Source organism: Nicotiana sylvestris, chromosome 8 (assembly GCF_000393655.2).
Source record: "Nicotiana sylvestris chromosome 8, ASM39365v2, whole genome shotgun sequence".
In the NCBI taxonomy this organism is placed as follows: domain Eukaryota; kingdom Viridiplantae; phylum Streptophyta; class Magnoliopsida; order Solanales; family Solanaceae; genus Nicotiana; species Nicotiana sylvestris.
Window position 1 is genome coordinate 177,326,018 of NC_091064.1, and position 16,362 is coordinate 177,342,379.

Consider the following 16,362-nt stretch of genomic DNA (forward strand, 5'->3'; position numbering starts at 1 on the left):
ACGGCTTTGTCTTAGCAAAGAAGATACTCCGAGCTAGTTACTTTTAGATGACTATGGAGACGTATTGCATCCAGTATGTCCGAAAATGCCACCGCTGCTAGATACATGCAAACATAATAAAGGTGCCTCCAAATGAGCTTAATGCAACAAGCTCGTCGTGGCCATTCGCCGCCTGGGGAATGGATGTTATCGGACCAATCGAACCTGCCGCATCAAACGGACACAGGTTTATCCTAGTAGCAATTGATTATTTCACCAAATAGGTTGAAGCAGCATCTTACAGGTTAGTGACTAAGAAAGTCATGGCAGATTTCGTCCGCGACCGTATCATGTGTCGGTTCGGAATTCCAGAGCCAATCATTACTGATAATGGCTCCAACCTCAATAGTGATTTAATGAAATCCATGTGTGAAACCTTCAAGATCAAACACAAGAATTCTACAGCTTACAGACCTCAGATGAACGGAGCCGTAGAGGCCGCCAACAAGAATATCAAGAAGATACTAAGGAAAATGATAGAGAAGCATAAGCAGTGGCACGAGAAGCTCTCATTTGCTTTATTGGGATACCATACCATAGTCCGCACGTCAACCGGGGCAAACCCCCTATATGTTGGTTTATGGTACAGAGGCTGTTATTCCTGCTGAGGTAGAAATTCCTTCCCCAAGGATCATACAAGAAGCTGAACTCGACAATGCAGAATGGGTGAAGAGTCGTTACGAGCAACTAGCTCTTATAGACGGAAGGAGAATGAATGCAGTTTGTCACGGTCATCCTTATCAGAAAAGAATGTCCAGAGCCTTCAACAAAAGAGTCAAGTCAAGACAATTCACACCGGGGCAGCTGGTACTAAAGAAAATCTTTCCACATCAAGATGAAGCCAAAGGGAAATTCTCTCCCAACTGGCAGGGTCCGTACATGGTTCATCGGGTTCTGACAGGAGGAGCCCTCATACTTGCAGAAATGGACGGAGAAGTCTGGCCAAAGCCGATCAATTCAGACGTAGTCAAGCGATACTATATGTAATCTTTATGCTTTCCTTATATGATGTAATTTGAACTATGCCTGACCTGATTCCCGTTTAAGAGGGGATACGTAGGCATCCCTATGAGTTCGGTCACAATTCAATAAAATTTTCATTTCCCCCCGCTATTGGAAACTGGGGCAGAATTTTGAGGAGGACCCTCAAAATTCTGAAGTCAATTCTATCCATTTATCATCAACAGCCGTTAGAAGCAGCAGCCCAATAAACTGGGGAAGAATTTTGAGGAGGACCCTCAAAATTTCGGAGCAAGAAAAGTTGCAATGTCTTGAACCACGTCGCAGTCGTCGATTCATATAAAGAAAACTATTCATAATTACGCATTTATATTATGCTTTTACTAAATCATGCATGTCTATTATCAAAATTGCTTTGTTTAGCAATGCTACCCCAACGATATGAATAGTATCACCATATCTGAAGCGAGCAGGTCAAGCAGAGCCAGCGGGAATACGAACTAACCTTGCCCCCTTTACAAACTCACGATTTTTCTTTGGATGCAGGCACTTGAGTTGCAAAATCATCAAATATACTATACGTTCACTCACAAAGTTCAGGAATATAACTCTCCGAACCATTGCACTCGCTCGCAACCGCTATTCGCACAACAGTATCCCCAGCAGGCACAATATCCCAGCAATCGCGATACCGCAATACACTATCAGCTAAGAAAATTCTATTGCCATTTGTCATTTTACTTCCTGCATCAGGCTACCATTCTGCCTTCTGTGACTAATCTCCGTCTCCATCTACATTCTCTGCATTGCATAAGGCTACCATTCTGCCTTCCGAGACTAAGCTCTGTCTCCATCTGCATTCTCTACATTGCATAAGGCTACCGTTCTGCCTTCTGAGACTAAGCTCTATCTCCATCTGCATTCTCTGCATTGCATAAGGCTACTATTCTACCTTCCGAGGTTAAGCTCTACCTCCATCTGCATTCTCTGCATTGCATAAGGCTACCATTCTAAGCTCTGTCTCCATCTGCATTCTCTGCATTGCATAAGGCTACCATTATGCCTTTTGAGACTAAGCTCTGTCTCCATCTGCATTCTCTGCATTGCATAAGACTACCATTCTACCTTCCGAGGTTAAGCTCTACCTCCATCTGCATTCTTTGCATTGCATAAGGCTACCATTCTAAGCTCTGTCTCCATCTGCATTCTCTGCATTGCATAAGGCTACCATTCTACCTTCCGAGGTTAAGCTCTACCTCCATCTTCATTCTATGCATTGCATGAGGCTACCATTCTGCCTTCCGAGGTTAAGCTCTACCTCCATCTTGCATGGCTGAAATATCGCCACTTCATTTACATCTTACGTCGGCTGAAAGATCGCCACTTTATTTACATATTGCATGGCTGAAAGATCACCACTTTATTTACATCTTGCATGGCTGAAAGATCGCCACTTTATTTACATCTTGCATTAGCTGAAAGATCGCCACCTACTGCATCTCATAGGCTGAAAGATCGCCAAATCATCCGAAGGCATCATTGTTCAGAGGCACCATTTTCATAGCCCGAGAATGCCATGCCATGGCCTGAGGACCCATTTTCATCTTTTGCATATCATTATTCAAAGGCATCATGGTTCGGAGGCATCATTCTCATAGCCCGAGAACATCATTTCATAGCCTACGAATCCCTTATTATACGATGTGTGGCCCAGGACGTCATGGTCTGAGGATGTCATCCTAACCGTCCAAAGACAACATTCATGGTCCGACGAGAAATTGCATCATGTTTAATTTTTCGCACAATATACACTTGTATTGCTTATTTGTAGGTAAACCGGCTAGCAATGACCGTCTCAGTAGGAGCAATCCCGCTCTAGTTCAAGCGGCCCTACTAGACCTTAACCATCAAGCCCAACCTAAACATTGCGTCCGTTCTTGGAAAACCTCCATCGGCATATTCCGCCGACGGATCCTGAACTACATATGGCCTGATTCCTGTAGGACCAAGGATATGTAGGTAGCTCAGGAACTAGAGCACGGTCAACCTCTTCAGCCCATTTTGTTCGGTCAAATTGGTCATCATATCTTTACCCGAAGTATGTGCAAGACATGCTAAACTATGTGCTTTTCTTTGGTTTTAAGGAGGTCTGTTGAGCCTTATTTGTTTATGCGCTTTCTCCCCAAACTTGCCACATGTGTGTTCTATTTGTTGCCTTAGAATTTTGCCTTTGAATCTACAAAGTCTAATACCCCTTCCCTTTAGGATTAGTAGTCCTAAGTGCCTCCAGGACTGATAGGAATGAGATGAGAAATAACATGCAATAAGTAATCGAGACCAATCCGCGCTTTAGTACCTTAATGGAGTGGGAAGGGTAGATATGGATATGATGACCATGCGATAACATCTCGTGTAGCCCTCATTGAGGAGTGATTACCAAATGTTGTGTGGGGTGATCCATATTATTTATAAACCTAGGACCCCCATTTCCTTGACTTGTTTATTTCATTGTTTGCTTTCAAACTATTTTCTCAAAATTCAACTTTTCTTTTGTTTTCTTTTAATTTCACCTATTTGTAACCCTTATGTGCAAATCCCCTCTTATTTGAAGTCTTACTCGCCTTCATGTTATTTGTACTTAAAGTCACAACCGTAGTCTGTTCGGAAACCACATTAGTGGATCCTGAGGGGTGCTTAACACCTTCCCCTCGGGATAATTTCAAGCCCTTACCCAATCTCTAGTTTCCTAAATCAAATTCTTCCTAGTGTCCTAATGCACTCAAATCATTAGGTGACGACTCTTCAATCCAAACCCAATTCCCAAAAGGGAACGAGTTGTCCTCCCAAATGTCATGAATCCGCTTCCGCGAGGAAAAAGGAGGCGCGACACTTACATATTCATAACAATTGATATACACATGTTATATAGTTTTTATTTAGAAATATTGTAGAAAATTGTAGAACAAATGAAATTCAATACTTATTTTGATATACACATGTTATGTAGTTGTTTTGTCGAAATATTGCAGAAAAATTGTAGAACACAAGAGATATAAATAAATTTCACCACTGGTATAACAGATCAAACCTGCAATTGCGTTCGAAATAGACATACTGCATTCTAAATCAAAATCCCGCACTGTTATACATAGCGGATACATTCCTAAGCTCATGTTTTCCTTTTTCGTCTCCATGTATACTAGAACTCCCATATCGTCCCTAATTTTCATTGGCGGATAATTTTCGATGACAATGTATTTGATTTCGATTATTTTTCTGATGTATCGATCATTTGATGCTCTGCGATTGTAGAAATCAATTGGCTATAAGTTGCATCTTCGCTGATTACAATCCCATCGATATAAAAATCCATGTATCTCCCAAAACTATCCCAATTACCATTTAGCTGAAGCATAATAGCTATTTTCGACATTATTGCGCATGATTCAGTATAATTGTAGATAATTGATTCGATTTTGCTTGTGAAACCAGAATATACAGTGAAAAATAGAGTATCGAAATTGTGAGAGAAACAGAATAATTTCAGGCCTAATTAATGGCGACTAATGCGTTTCAAATAATCTCGGTAGAATCCTTTACTATCCCAAATTCTCGCTCCTAAAAAAGGAATGTTACAGTAGAAAGGATTCATTTTTAAATGAATTGTATAGATTATGTAGGAAAAATGTGTCCAAGTTGGGTTATATTATAAACAAGGACATTTTTTGTAATAAAGTTTCATATAGGAATGAAATTCTCCCATCAAAATATCCCAGATCTCAATTTTGGGCCATATCAGCCTAACTTCACCGGGCTAATTCAGTTTCTATTACCCAAACAAATGAATAAAGCATGAGCTTTAAGGATTTGACATTGCATAACAATTTAGTCCAATAATTGGCAGAAAATAGCCTATCTTTTAGTATTTGGCACACGTAACCTAAATTTAACATTTAATGATCTTCTCTCTCTTCTAATGGTCCAACCATTACCCTAAAAATAGGCTTTTATTTTCTTTTTGTTAGAATTCGAAAATCTTTCAAGATTTTTTCCCAAATCTATACAATCTTTTTTCTAGGTTTTTAAATTATTTCTCACAAGCATTAAAAATTATAAATATAGTTTGTATATCATAGTGTATATCCAAGTGTATAACACAAATAAATTTTATTTTTTATATATCAGACTGTATAACATGTTAAATAACGTGTATATCAATATATACATTACAACTTTATTTTTCTTCTTTGTGTATATCAAAAATTTATTTTCCTTCGATAGTTGTCTATAATTTATTATTATCTTTGTATCCAAGTGTATCACAAAAAACTAATTATATTATTTGTATATCACACTGTATAATACATAATAAAACGTATATATCAAAATATATATCACAAATTTATTATCCTTCTTCGTGTATATTAAAATGTATATCAAAAATTACTTTCCTTCATGCATATACCAATGTATAATATATAATTTCTTATGAATACATACATACATATATATATATATATATATATACATACATATATATATATATATACATACATATATATATATATATTGTATGCACATATTAATTTGTCGCTCTATATTAAAGCTTCGCTCCTCTGTATTTGATGGGTAATACTGAGTAAACTAATGATAGAGTTAATCCACCATTTTAATCTCATTTAGAACAGGGAAGGAATGGGGGAATGGGGGAGGCAGCGAACAAGAAGGGGGAGGGGGACCAGCGAACAATAAGAGGGAGAGCAGCAAACGGTTAGGAGAATAAATAATAAAATAGGGTAGTTTTAGGATTTGGCTATAAAATGCTAATTATTTGGGGCTACTTTTGCCAAAATTTAATATAAGGCTAAAAATTTGCCAATTCCCCCTTATGTATTGTCATCAGGTGTCAATTTTTCCTTAAAGCATTTAGCCCAAAGCCCATAATCAGTTTCTTTCTTCCTTCTCCCTCCACGGTGACCAGCCGGAGTCGAAATTAATGGCGCGCAAGAAGCCGCAAGGGAACACTAAACCGGCGGCGAATAAGCCGAACCAGAAGCGGATGAGCAACGCCGAGCGGTCGGCGTACTTTGCACGTAGAGAAGCCGCCAAGGTTTTGCGTACTATTCTACAAGGAGACTCTCGGCGTCGAGCCGTCGGGTCCATCAAGTCGCTGGTGTATAGTCCTTCCGTTAGGAACAAAAAAGCTACCTATGCTTTGGTTTGTCAAACCCTCAAATGTAAGTTCACATTTCCTAAATACTTGTTAGAGTGTATGCTTAGGGAGCTAAAAGAAGAATGTTAGAGTTCATCCTCAAATGTTTACTATCACAAAATGGTAGGATACTACTGTTTAGATAGCTAAAGAAGAATGATACTTCTTATAATTAGACTGAAGGGTTTTTACTTTTACCATACAACTGCTAAGTGCCAGTGAATACATGTTTGACTGTCCAAAATTGCTTGTCTGCTTGCTGTGTTAACTGCATTTTGGGAAATCATCCTAGTTTTTAACCATATAAGAGTGAGTCGGCTGTTTTTTTGCTACTAATAAGTGATCATACGAGATATTGAATTCAAAGCTTATGGGTATTAACCTGAAATTTGTTGGAAATACGTGTGTAAACTCTGAAATACTGTAGCCAAAATTGATAATTGAGGATATTTTTTGAGTTTCTATTTGATAGGAATGAACAAAATTTTTGTGCTGGAGTCTGGACCATGTTCACTGTTTATCTGTGCCGCTTAAGATCGACTTTAAATGACAATAACGGAATAATATGGTAGTCCCTGTAGTCAGAAGCATCTGCTCATCCTTCTCGCTTTTACTTGTTGATATAGTGTAAGAAGCATGCTTCATAGCTTTCTCTTGGAGGTTTTAATGTACTTGTTTTCGGTTTTTTCTTTCTACTCTTCTCAAATATTCAAATTAGTACATATACTTTAATGGAACTGAGTTGTCGTTTGGATTTTTAAATCTCAAGGGCCTTAACATAAAAATATTGGAAGGTATTTTCTTTTGAAATGACTTTAGTATCAACTGAGTGACTGAAAATCATGCCATCTTCATACCTATGGAAAAGGTCCTTTCCTTGGCTTCATTATTTCAAATGTACTGGATTCTTCCTTTTTGCAGATCTTCCCATTATCAAGGATGTCTTTGACATTGCCAATGTGCTGAGTAGCAAGTGGAAGGTTGGAAAATCAACTTCTGGATTTTGATTGATTGTCGGGTTTTGGCACTTTAACTTCTCTCATTGCATGATATAGGGGCTTAACTGTTGGACATGAGAAATTCTTGTTGTTTACTTGAAAGATCTTCCTCTTTTTCATTCTCTTTTTTCGAGTAATATTCTGAATAACCTGTGCTCGAGGCATCCTTTGGTGCTTCATCATTTGAATATCTTCTTTTTCTCTTTTCCATAATTAAATATGTTTCATCATTTTATATTGTTTGAATAAGAACGATTTATCTACAGACTGATGACTACAAGTGCTAAAAGTGCCAACATCTCTTAAATGTCAAGTAGCTTCATGCCTTCATCATACATTCATTAAATAACAGATTATCCAAAGTAAAAGGCTTTCTAATAGATTTCTTGGAAGAGCTTAAGCTCCACAAATATTTCAAATCACTAATGATTTTATCTATCTGGCATAAGTTGTCAATTATAAAAATTTTAGTGGTCATTGTCATTTTCAAGTTTATCTTGGCAACCTCTGAACTTTCTGTTCATGTCGAAATAGAACTTGTTTCTTGAATGCTGCTTATTGATATTTCACAATCCCAAGAACAATCGTTTTATACGATATGAACTAACAAGTAAAATATGGTGTTTGCATTTCAAATAACTCGGTGCGACAGGCTACCAGCTCAACTCAAAATGAAAAGCAGAGGAGAGTCTTATTATTGTCTGATTGACTTTTAACTGTAGGTTCAGTTTAGTGTTTCTACTGCCTACCACCTAGGTAAGCTAGGTTCTCCTTATTCATCTTTCACTCGCTTCCTGAAGTACTACATTCTTAACATAATGCTTATCCCAGTTTGTATCAACTATCTCACATGTTGGATATTGCTTGACATCTTTGGTGTGTAATAGTTCGGATTTATCTGCACAATAGGACGTAGTGAATTATTGCAATATGAAATATCCATATAACTCCGAAGCAGCAATTTAGAAATCTGAGATTTTGCTATGGAGGTTTCCCGTAGTTTTGGAAGGAAAAATGTTAATATATACCTATACATTACGGTGGACAGAACGTAGTCAAGATAAAGACTTTGGGCAAACTTCTGCTGCTAATGTTGTTCTGCTGCTTACTTAACGTTAACTGTTCATTAAATACTGCTGGTAATGTTGTTGCAGAGGCAAGAAGAATTAATGTATATAATCTTGTATGACATTCTTTTTGGCCAGGTATTTATCAATATACATACCCAGTGTGTTTCATTCTTTCATTGCTTTGGTTTCTTGTTTACGTCCATCTGTTTATACAGGAGGCTTTATTAGCTGGTGATGCAGAAAAAATTCTTCTCCAGCGGAAGGATGTGTTGCAGGCAGCTCTTGCCAAGCTTTTAGTGCGAAAGAAAGTAAAACATGTCTCAGATTTGATGACTTCTTATAAAATCTCAGGTATGTGTTTTGACTCTTATCCTGTTAATGGTGGTTATCTCTATGGATCAAACATTGAGATGTACATAGTTCAAACTTGTAAAACAGACTTTATAAAATATAATTGGACTAAGATTGTTTCTTTATAAAAAAAAATAGATGGTAAAAGTGTCTATATTCTATTTTGTGTGGTGGATTCTTTTTTTAATAAGAGTTTGTTGGATTATCACTTTGTGTATTTATTCAATTGAGCATAAAATGCAGCCTTGAAATTGTCACCAGAATCTTGTTTCCCATTTTCTATTGCAGACCTTCCGAAACCTCGTTATGCTCGTGTAAATACTCTGAAGATGGACGTAGAGTGTGCCCTGCTCGAATTTAAGAAACAGTATGAGGTATGATATAAGTATAACCGCTAGATGCAGCAGTTATTTTGCACTGCCTGGATTTTTGAATTAACTTTAGTGTCATTTTGTGTATTGGAGGTAATTCCTTGTGTCAACATCCTAAGCCAAAATCTGATCCAGACGTTCGCCTTTCCAATTTACCAGGCTATTTTATTAGATTTTTTTATTGATAGCTGGCCTATTTTTATTTCATACCTCTAATTAGGTATGATAGTCCTAGGGTGTCCATGGACGTTTAGTTTTGAAATATTGAGAGAAAAGACGAAATTTTAACATATTGAGGTCCTAAAGTTAAAAATTTTCCTTTCAGAAAAAACTTGGAAGAAGAAGAAAAAAGGGGGGGGGGGGTTTCTACTTGTCCTAGAACTTGAAGAGTGAGTCCTCATTCGGTAAGTGATGTATGAACATTAACTTTGGGGGGGGGGGGAATGAGTTAGAGAGAGGGCAGACGAAAAGATACTCAGTAACTACTGAAGATTGGTAAAACTCAAAGTATCTATTTCCATGATTTCTTCATGTTTTTCAGTTCAATGATATTATTATTGCTATGTTTCGTTATTATGAAGTTTATTTATGTTTATGTTCTGCAATAGGTCTGTCAGGATGCCATGGTTCCTGACCTGTTGATTTTTCCACCAAGGACTGACCTGCATGATCATCCTTTGGTGAAAAATGGAAGTGTGTTTTTGCAGGTGCAAAATTCTCTTTTCTTTTCTTAGATCTGGAATTTTAATGCGAATACAATAAGGAGTTTCCTAGTATGCAATCCTCCCCCCTCTTTTGGGTTCTATTCTATCTTGCATTGACATCCAAGTAATGTCCTTGTTCTACTAGGGTAAGGCGAGTTCCATGGTTGCAGTTGCTCTTGGGCCTAAACCCGGATGGGAGGTAATTAATTACATGGAAAAAGAGTTGTTAGGTCTTCCCTTGATTTTCATTTACCACTTGGTTGTTCATGATTGCTTATTTTCTTGTGAAGGTCATTGATGCATGTGCAGCACCAGGGAACAAAACTGTTCATCTTGCTGCTCTAATGAAGGGAAAAGGAAAGATTATTGCTTGTGAACTTAATAAAGAAAGGGTTAAACGTCTGAAAGACACTGTTAAACTGGCTGGACCAACTAGTATCCTTTTAGCAGCTTTCTAGTATCCTGTCCATCTTACCACATATGATTGCTCCGCAGCAAATTTGACCATCACTTGATTTGTAGATGGACCACCTAAAGTGTACTGGAAGCCCTTAAAATTGTGTGCTTCTGTCGTTTTAACTTTTTTGGTTTATATTATCCCCATTTTAAATAATTCCCTAAAATTTCGCGCACTTATTCAGTCAAATTGGCTGAAGTTATTAGTTTTATACGACTCTCAACTTCTAATAACATAAGCACCATTCTGCACTAGGCGTCTGAAGTTTATTTTTGAGGAAATAGGACTTTTAACTTTATTTCTACATGGATTTCCTGTGGTAATCATGTATCGGAAGCATTTTGAAACTCATGAATCTTTTGTTTCAATAACCACTTTCAAATAATTCATAAAACCATTTAGTTATATGATATTTCGTCTAATTGGGTTTTGTTTGTTTTCAACTTTGTATACCGTAATATGCCCCGATAACTTAACACATCCTAAGACGTGAAAGTCAAGCATGAGGACTTCTTAAACTTGAGTCCTGAGGATCCAGCATACTCAAAGGTAAACATGCGAGACACTTTTTTTTTTTGGGAATGAAGTGTTGTTGATTGTTAGATATTATCAACTTACCAAATGACATCTTTTACTTTCTGTCCAGTTAATCAATCTATTATACTTGCAGCACTGGAATGAAGTAATGGGTTGGCCTAATACAAACATGATTTGACATATTAATCATTAAGAAAGTTCTGCAGTATAGATTGTAAAGCACTTGATATGTTATAGAATTGATGGATGCTAGTTTCTAAAGCAATACAAATTTTACTGATGTGATGTGACATCGCCCATATGAGGAGTATTTGTGACGATGAACTCTTTTGTACTCCAAGAAGCAAGTTTAAATGGGACTAGAGCTGAAGGATCCTAAATGAGTACCTAAAGCCTAGTTGATAAAAGGAAGAAGGAGAGTTCTTATATCTTTTGACACTTCTATGCACCTAAATTACACCGTATTTCAGTTACCTATCAAGACAACTTAAAATAATTCCAAAAGTTTGTAAGCACATAGTCCTTTTCTTTTTTCTGCATCGGAGGATTCTCTGACACAATAGTGTATCAACAGACAGGAGGGAGGGCAATTTTTATGAGTTGGACATACTTTGACCAACATGATAAAGCCTTTGATTGTTCATTGTTAGTTTTTCTAAGAAACACTCAAAATATAGGCAGATGACTTTAGTGTGTTACACCAGAACGAGCAGCAAAAAAGAAAAACTCCTTCCTGTTTCTGGACAGTGTGGAAAAGTATATCAGTTAGTGCTTGTTATACAGTGATCTAGCCATCAAGATGGATATTTTATCTGGGGTAATGCTGGTTTTGCTCTAATTAATGTTCCTGCCGAGTGACGGTTTTACACATGCACAGAAAAAGTAAGGGAAAAAATTGACAAAGTACCAGTTTATATATATTTAGCAAGCATGGTTTCAACTTTGTAACCCTCTGTTTTCTGTTTGGAGTTTTTGAATGGAATTTTACCTGACACCAGGTTCAAGCAATACTTTTAGATCCATCATGTTCTGGATCTGGGACAGTTGTTGATAGATTAGATCATCTGCTCCCCTCATATACTGCAGGTGACTTTGCTCATCCTGTATTCATTTTTTATTTCTCTTTGTGTAACGAACCCTTCACTTATTTCTTTTTTAACAATTTTTCTGGAAAAGCTTTGCAGATTCCTCTGATGTACATAGACAAGAAAAGCTCGCTGCTTTCCAGAAAAAGGCTTTGGAACATGCATTATCTTGTGAGACTTTTACGTTTTTTTTGGCTAAGCCATTCGCAAGTCCATCTATGTTATATTTGTGCGACTGATGAATTTATTTTCTCATCTTGATGTAGTTCCAGCTGTTGAGAGAGTTGTTTACAGCACATGTTCTATTAACCAAGTTGAGAATGAAGATGTAATCAACTCTGTTCTGCCTCTTGCTTCTTCTTATGGTTTTGAACTGACGACAGTCTTTCCCCAATGGCCTCGCCGAGGTCATCCAGTTTTTGATGGATGTGAGTGATTTTCAGCTGAATGCTTTATCATCTCTCAAATACCATCATTGTCAAGTTTTAGTTTAATTCATATCTCAAGAGCTTCCTTATATGTGCCCATCTGACCCTAGTCCTCAGAATCAATCCCCCTTCCAAAACTTGGTCAAAGTAGAAAAATGAAGAAAGTGCAAAAGAATATTTATTCTTCTTATGCTTTTCAAGTGCTCTGAGCATTCCTGGCATCAAATGTTTTTGTATTCAATTGCTAATATTCTAAGCCAGATTTCATAGGTTAGCTTAAACTGTAGCAATTATATACCTCCGAGGTGACATCTTTTATCTTCGGAAGCCCAGCATGTCATTTAGCAGAAGATTAGACTATGTTATAGTACTTTCAATACACACGTCTTGTATATAGTATTTGCTTCTCACTAAAGGCAACAGGAAATCATGTAGGTATATGAGATTCCTAGATATATATAATACCATTCCAAAGAACAACATCTCAGTTTCTTTTAGAAACTAGATTCCTGTTTTGGGCTGGTAAATTCTGGGTTTTCCTGCACAAAACTTGTCTTGAATGTCTGATTTAGCCCTTATTGTTCTTATTGTTACATAGATATTGTGCAGTGTTGGAAACTGGACTCTTCGGGTGTGTTTTTATGTTTATTTTTCATTTTTCTTATTTTTTCGCAGCTCAACATTTGCTGAGAACGGATCTCATAGAGGACAAGGAGGGCTTTTTTATTGCTTTATTTGTTAGAAAGGGAGCGAGCACTCCAGCCAAGCACAGCAGAGATGTTGCATACACTTTACGAGCTATTCAACGAAGGAAGAAAAGAAGAATAAATTCTTTCTTCCACTTCAAAACTTTCGGTTTGTTCTTGCAGTCCTAGTTTATACTTCTTTCAAACAGGCAATTCACAAATGATAAAACCCCAGAGACAATACCAGAATTTTTGTCCAGAAATGTAGTTTTGTGCCGAAGTTTTGTTATTCCATTTTCAGGTATCTAATTGTGTACTGAACAGTTAAATGGCAAAATCTTACCTGCAATGGGCGTCTACACCTATTTGTATTTTTGTCACATTATTGTTTAACTTAACTTATAAGATGCTTTTATCCAAGCGAGAAAGGAAAAAGAAAGAAAACTAAAAGAAATAAACAGACCTCAGGACATATTCCAACTTAATGACACAGTAATTACTTTTTTAGCAATCTGATTATAAACCTCATTAGGAAAAAAAATGACAAAGAAGAAAGTCATTTAGCGTTGAAAACTAGCACCAGCTTGTTGTATCTCCCTCTCATGTTAACCGAATCAGACTTTCAAAGAGTTGGTCGTATCTCATTTCTTGATGTAATACTAATCTGCTCCAACTTGACACCGTCTGTCCATTTAACACCCCTACTCCAGTTTATTAAGCCGCTTCCCCAATTGCATAAGATAGTGTAAAGATTCATTACACCTTTAATCTATAGAAATTAAGCCTTTTTTAAAATGAAAAATTATGGATGACAAGGACAATATTTCTGCTTTAGTTATAAATGAATTAATGTTACTATCCGATCAAAGTTGCACCGGGGAGAAAAGCCATTTTTTTGTTTAAAGAAAAAGTAATTGCATTTATGTGATTTGAGGAAACAGGCAGAGTGATAGAAGCATTTCACTGTATTAACAAAAACAACAGATATCATGCCTGTTACAAGCAACATATGGTTCCTCATGTTGCATTCATAATACTTCAGAAAACATGGAAAACGTAAAAAAGAGTAAAAGATTAGTGTTCCTAGTTATGACACAATCAGTCATCAAAACAGACGCACTCTCACTTCCCATGTCAAGGAAACAGACTATTCATTCCATGTCATGCAAATTTAACTTCAATAGTCTTGCGTTTCTTTAGCCGAGGAGGAAGTAACTTCTCAAAAGTCACAGTCAGAATCCCATCTTGACAAACAGCAGAAATTGCATCAGTATTAATATTCTCCGGCAATGTAAACTTCCTCATGAACTTCCCAACCCTTCTCTCCATTTTAATATACTTTCCCCCTTCTTTCTCTTCTTCCCTCTTCCTTTCTCCACTTATCAGCAGCACATTGTCATTTTCCACCTGCACCTTTATATCTCCAGATTTCAACCCGGGCATATCCACAATTAAAACATAGGAATTTGGGCACTCTTTCATGTCCGCTGGTGTTGCAGCCATGGCCTTAGCGTCACATGCACAGTCTCTTGCTGGGGCATTGATGGACTTGTCCGAGTCGTCACTGGCGGCATCCATGAGGTGCTGGAGAGTGTGGAAGAGCGGCAATCCATAATGCAATAGAAGTTTTGCAACATCAACTGAGGCTTCCGAACGCATTCGTTGCTCACTTTTTAACTTCTCGGATTGCTTGTCAAAAGCAGCTTGGATTGATTGATGATGATTTGACAAACCTAGCATCTTATTGAAACATTTATGATGGACACTATTAGCCTCACCAGCATGCAAACGCAATCTTTCAAGAGCCTTATTCCAAGCCCTAAAACCATTTTTCGTAAAAACTTCACCCGCACTTCCATGAATGAACTCATGTTTGAACAAATAACAACATAGACAATATGCAGCATCTTTCTTCACACTATACTCCAACCATCCAGAAAATGGACCTTCGAACCAACTTGAATTAAATTGACGCATTTTATTTCCAATTTTAGTTTTAGGAAATTGATGCTTGGAAGGTTGACAAGGACCTTTCTGAATGTAGTGTTTTCTCACTTCTTCTCGTATTTGAGGGCTATAGTTAACAAGGGGCATTCTCTCTCCTGGATCATCTTTAAGTGATTCCAAATTAAGTTCATCTATAAGATGGGAAAGATTGGCACTCGTACGAATTTCTGGAGCTATCGTCGGACTCAGGGATGGACAACTAGAACTAGAACTTGGTTGAGAATGATCCAACTTCTTCAGAAATATATCCATCACAGTTTACAAGAATTTACGAACACTCCCTACAATACAAAAGTTCAATCCAACTCAATTTAGTAATTTGGTATAAGCCCAGAACTAAAATATTGGAGTATGTATTTCGTACAAGAAAAAGGGCTTGCTATAGATGCATATTTCGATACTCAAGGCAAAGACCTATAATAATAAGCACTCTTGAACATTGAAACAGAATCAATTTTTTTTTTAGTAAGTAAAAGTTAAATGTTGTAAATTAACATGAGTAAGCCATTACCAACTAAGAATTCTGTAAAACTGGAAGGATTCCAGAAACTCTAAAAGATTACATCAGTATCACTCCCAAAATCAGAACTACACCAGGCTTTTAATTTTCCTTCTACAGAAAAGAAATGAATCTCCCATTCTAGAATGATGATTAAAACAGCAACTTACTGAACAATTTATATTTTCTAGGTCTGCAAAAAGATTTACTAGAGCTGTTCTTCTAGAAAAAATAAAATTAGTTGTCCGTCATCTATTGAAAAATGATACTGAATAAAATCTAGAAGCAGAATAGTGCAGAGTTAAAATGGGACCAGAAATGTGAAAACAAGAGAAATGTAATAGGGCTAGCTTGATGATTTCAGAGAGAGACTCACAATTACGGACCCAGCCAGTCGGTGATGCCAGAAATAGAATCTCTGCGCAGCGGCACGGCGACGGGGAGAGATTGACAGTGAACGGCACTGGCGGCGGCGGAGGGTGGCACAGCACAGCAGGGGGAGTAGAAAGAAGGAAACTTTAGGGAGTATATTTTATGTTTAATGTTTAATACATAAGAAAAATAGTCAGCTACTCAGCACTAAAAACTAAAAAGTCATAGTTAATAAGAAATATTATAAAATAAAGGTTGGCAAGGGGCGTAATACACAGGAGACACCTAAAGTTGGCACAATCTTTCACTTAGACACTTAAACTAGGTCTCTTTCCAATTAGACACGTTTCTTAGGCAATTCTCATACCAATTAGACACAAAACTATGACATGACAAAGAAAGTGTTTCTCAGTCTCCTTGAGCGCGTGAATGACATAAACATGCCATTTTTCAATTAATTAAATATTAAAAATGCATTTGACCATAAAAAATTCTATTTTCACTAAATCCCTCCACCCCCACCCAAAAAACAAACTGTGTTCCATCATCTTCTCCATTTTTCCACCATATCAGCTCCTACACTATC

At 37.1% G+C, this 16,362-nt stretch overlaps 2 protein-coding genes across 3 annotated transcripts; one reads left to right on the plus strand and one right to left on the minus strand.

Moving 5' to 3' along the window:
- Positions 1-5,887: 5,887 nt before the first annotated feature.
- On the plus strand, positions 5,888-13,247 carry LOC104222639 (25S rRNA (cytosine-C(5))-methyltransferase NSUN5). Of its 2 annotated transcripts, none has more exons than XR_011401742.1 (13): positions 5,888-6,236; positions 7,133-7,191; positions 8,364-8,414; positions 8,495-8,630; positions 8,919-9,004; positions 9,610-9,708; positions 9,851-9,904; positions 9,996-10,140; positions 10,650-10,711; positions 11,698-11,785; positions 11,876-11,955; positions 12,051-12,212; positions 12,888-13,023. XR_011401742.1 is itself a non-coding variant. In XM_009773884.2 (13 exons), the coding sequence occupies exons 1-13, from the start codon at positions 5,996-5,998 to the stop codon at positions 13,085-13,087; spliced, it is 1,455 nt and encodes a 484-aa protein (XP_009772186.1). In that variant the 5' UTR covers positions 5,888-5,995; the 3' UTR covers positions 13,088-13,247. The 2 variants fall into 2 exon arrangements, 1 of the variants encoding a protein (XP_009772186.1); XM_009773884.2 differs by having other exon boundaries at positions 11,884-11,955; positions 12,888-13,247.
- Positions 13,248-13,845: 598 nt separating this feature from the next.
- On the minus strand, positions 13,846-15,956 carry LOC104222638 (uncharacterized). Its single transcript, XM_009773883.2, has 2 exons — positions 15,781-15,956; positions 13,846-15,186 (listed from the first exon to the last, which is right to left on the minus strand). The coding sequence occupies exon 2, from the start codon at positions 15,155-15,157 to the stop codon at positions 14,060-14,062; it is 1,098 nt and encodes a 365-aa protein (XP_009772185.1). The 5' UTR covers positions 15,158-15,186; positions 15,781-15,956; the 3' UTR covers positions 13,846-14,059.
- Positions 15,957-16,362: the final 406 nt, after the last annotated feature.

Bases quoted from the DNA above. Each gene is read 5' to 3' on its own strand.
- LOC104222639 (XM_009773884.2), top strand. From the start codon at position 5,996: ATGGCGCGCAAGAAGCCGCAAGGGAACACTAAACCGGCGGCGAATAAG. The intron at 9,005-9,609 runs GTATGATATAAG...GTTCTGCAATAG, and splicing joins AATTTAAGAAACAGTATGAG to GTCTGTCAGGATGCCATGGT. The intron at 11,956-12,050 runs GTGAGACTTTTA...ATCTTGATGTAG, and splicing joins TTTGGAACATGCATTATCTT to TTCCAGCTGTTGAGAGAGTT.
- LOC104222638 (XM_009773883.2), bottom strand. From the start codon at position 15,157: ATGGATATATTTCTGAAGAAGTTGGATCATTCTCAACCAAGTTCTAGT.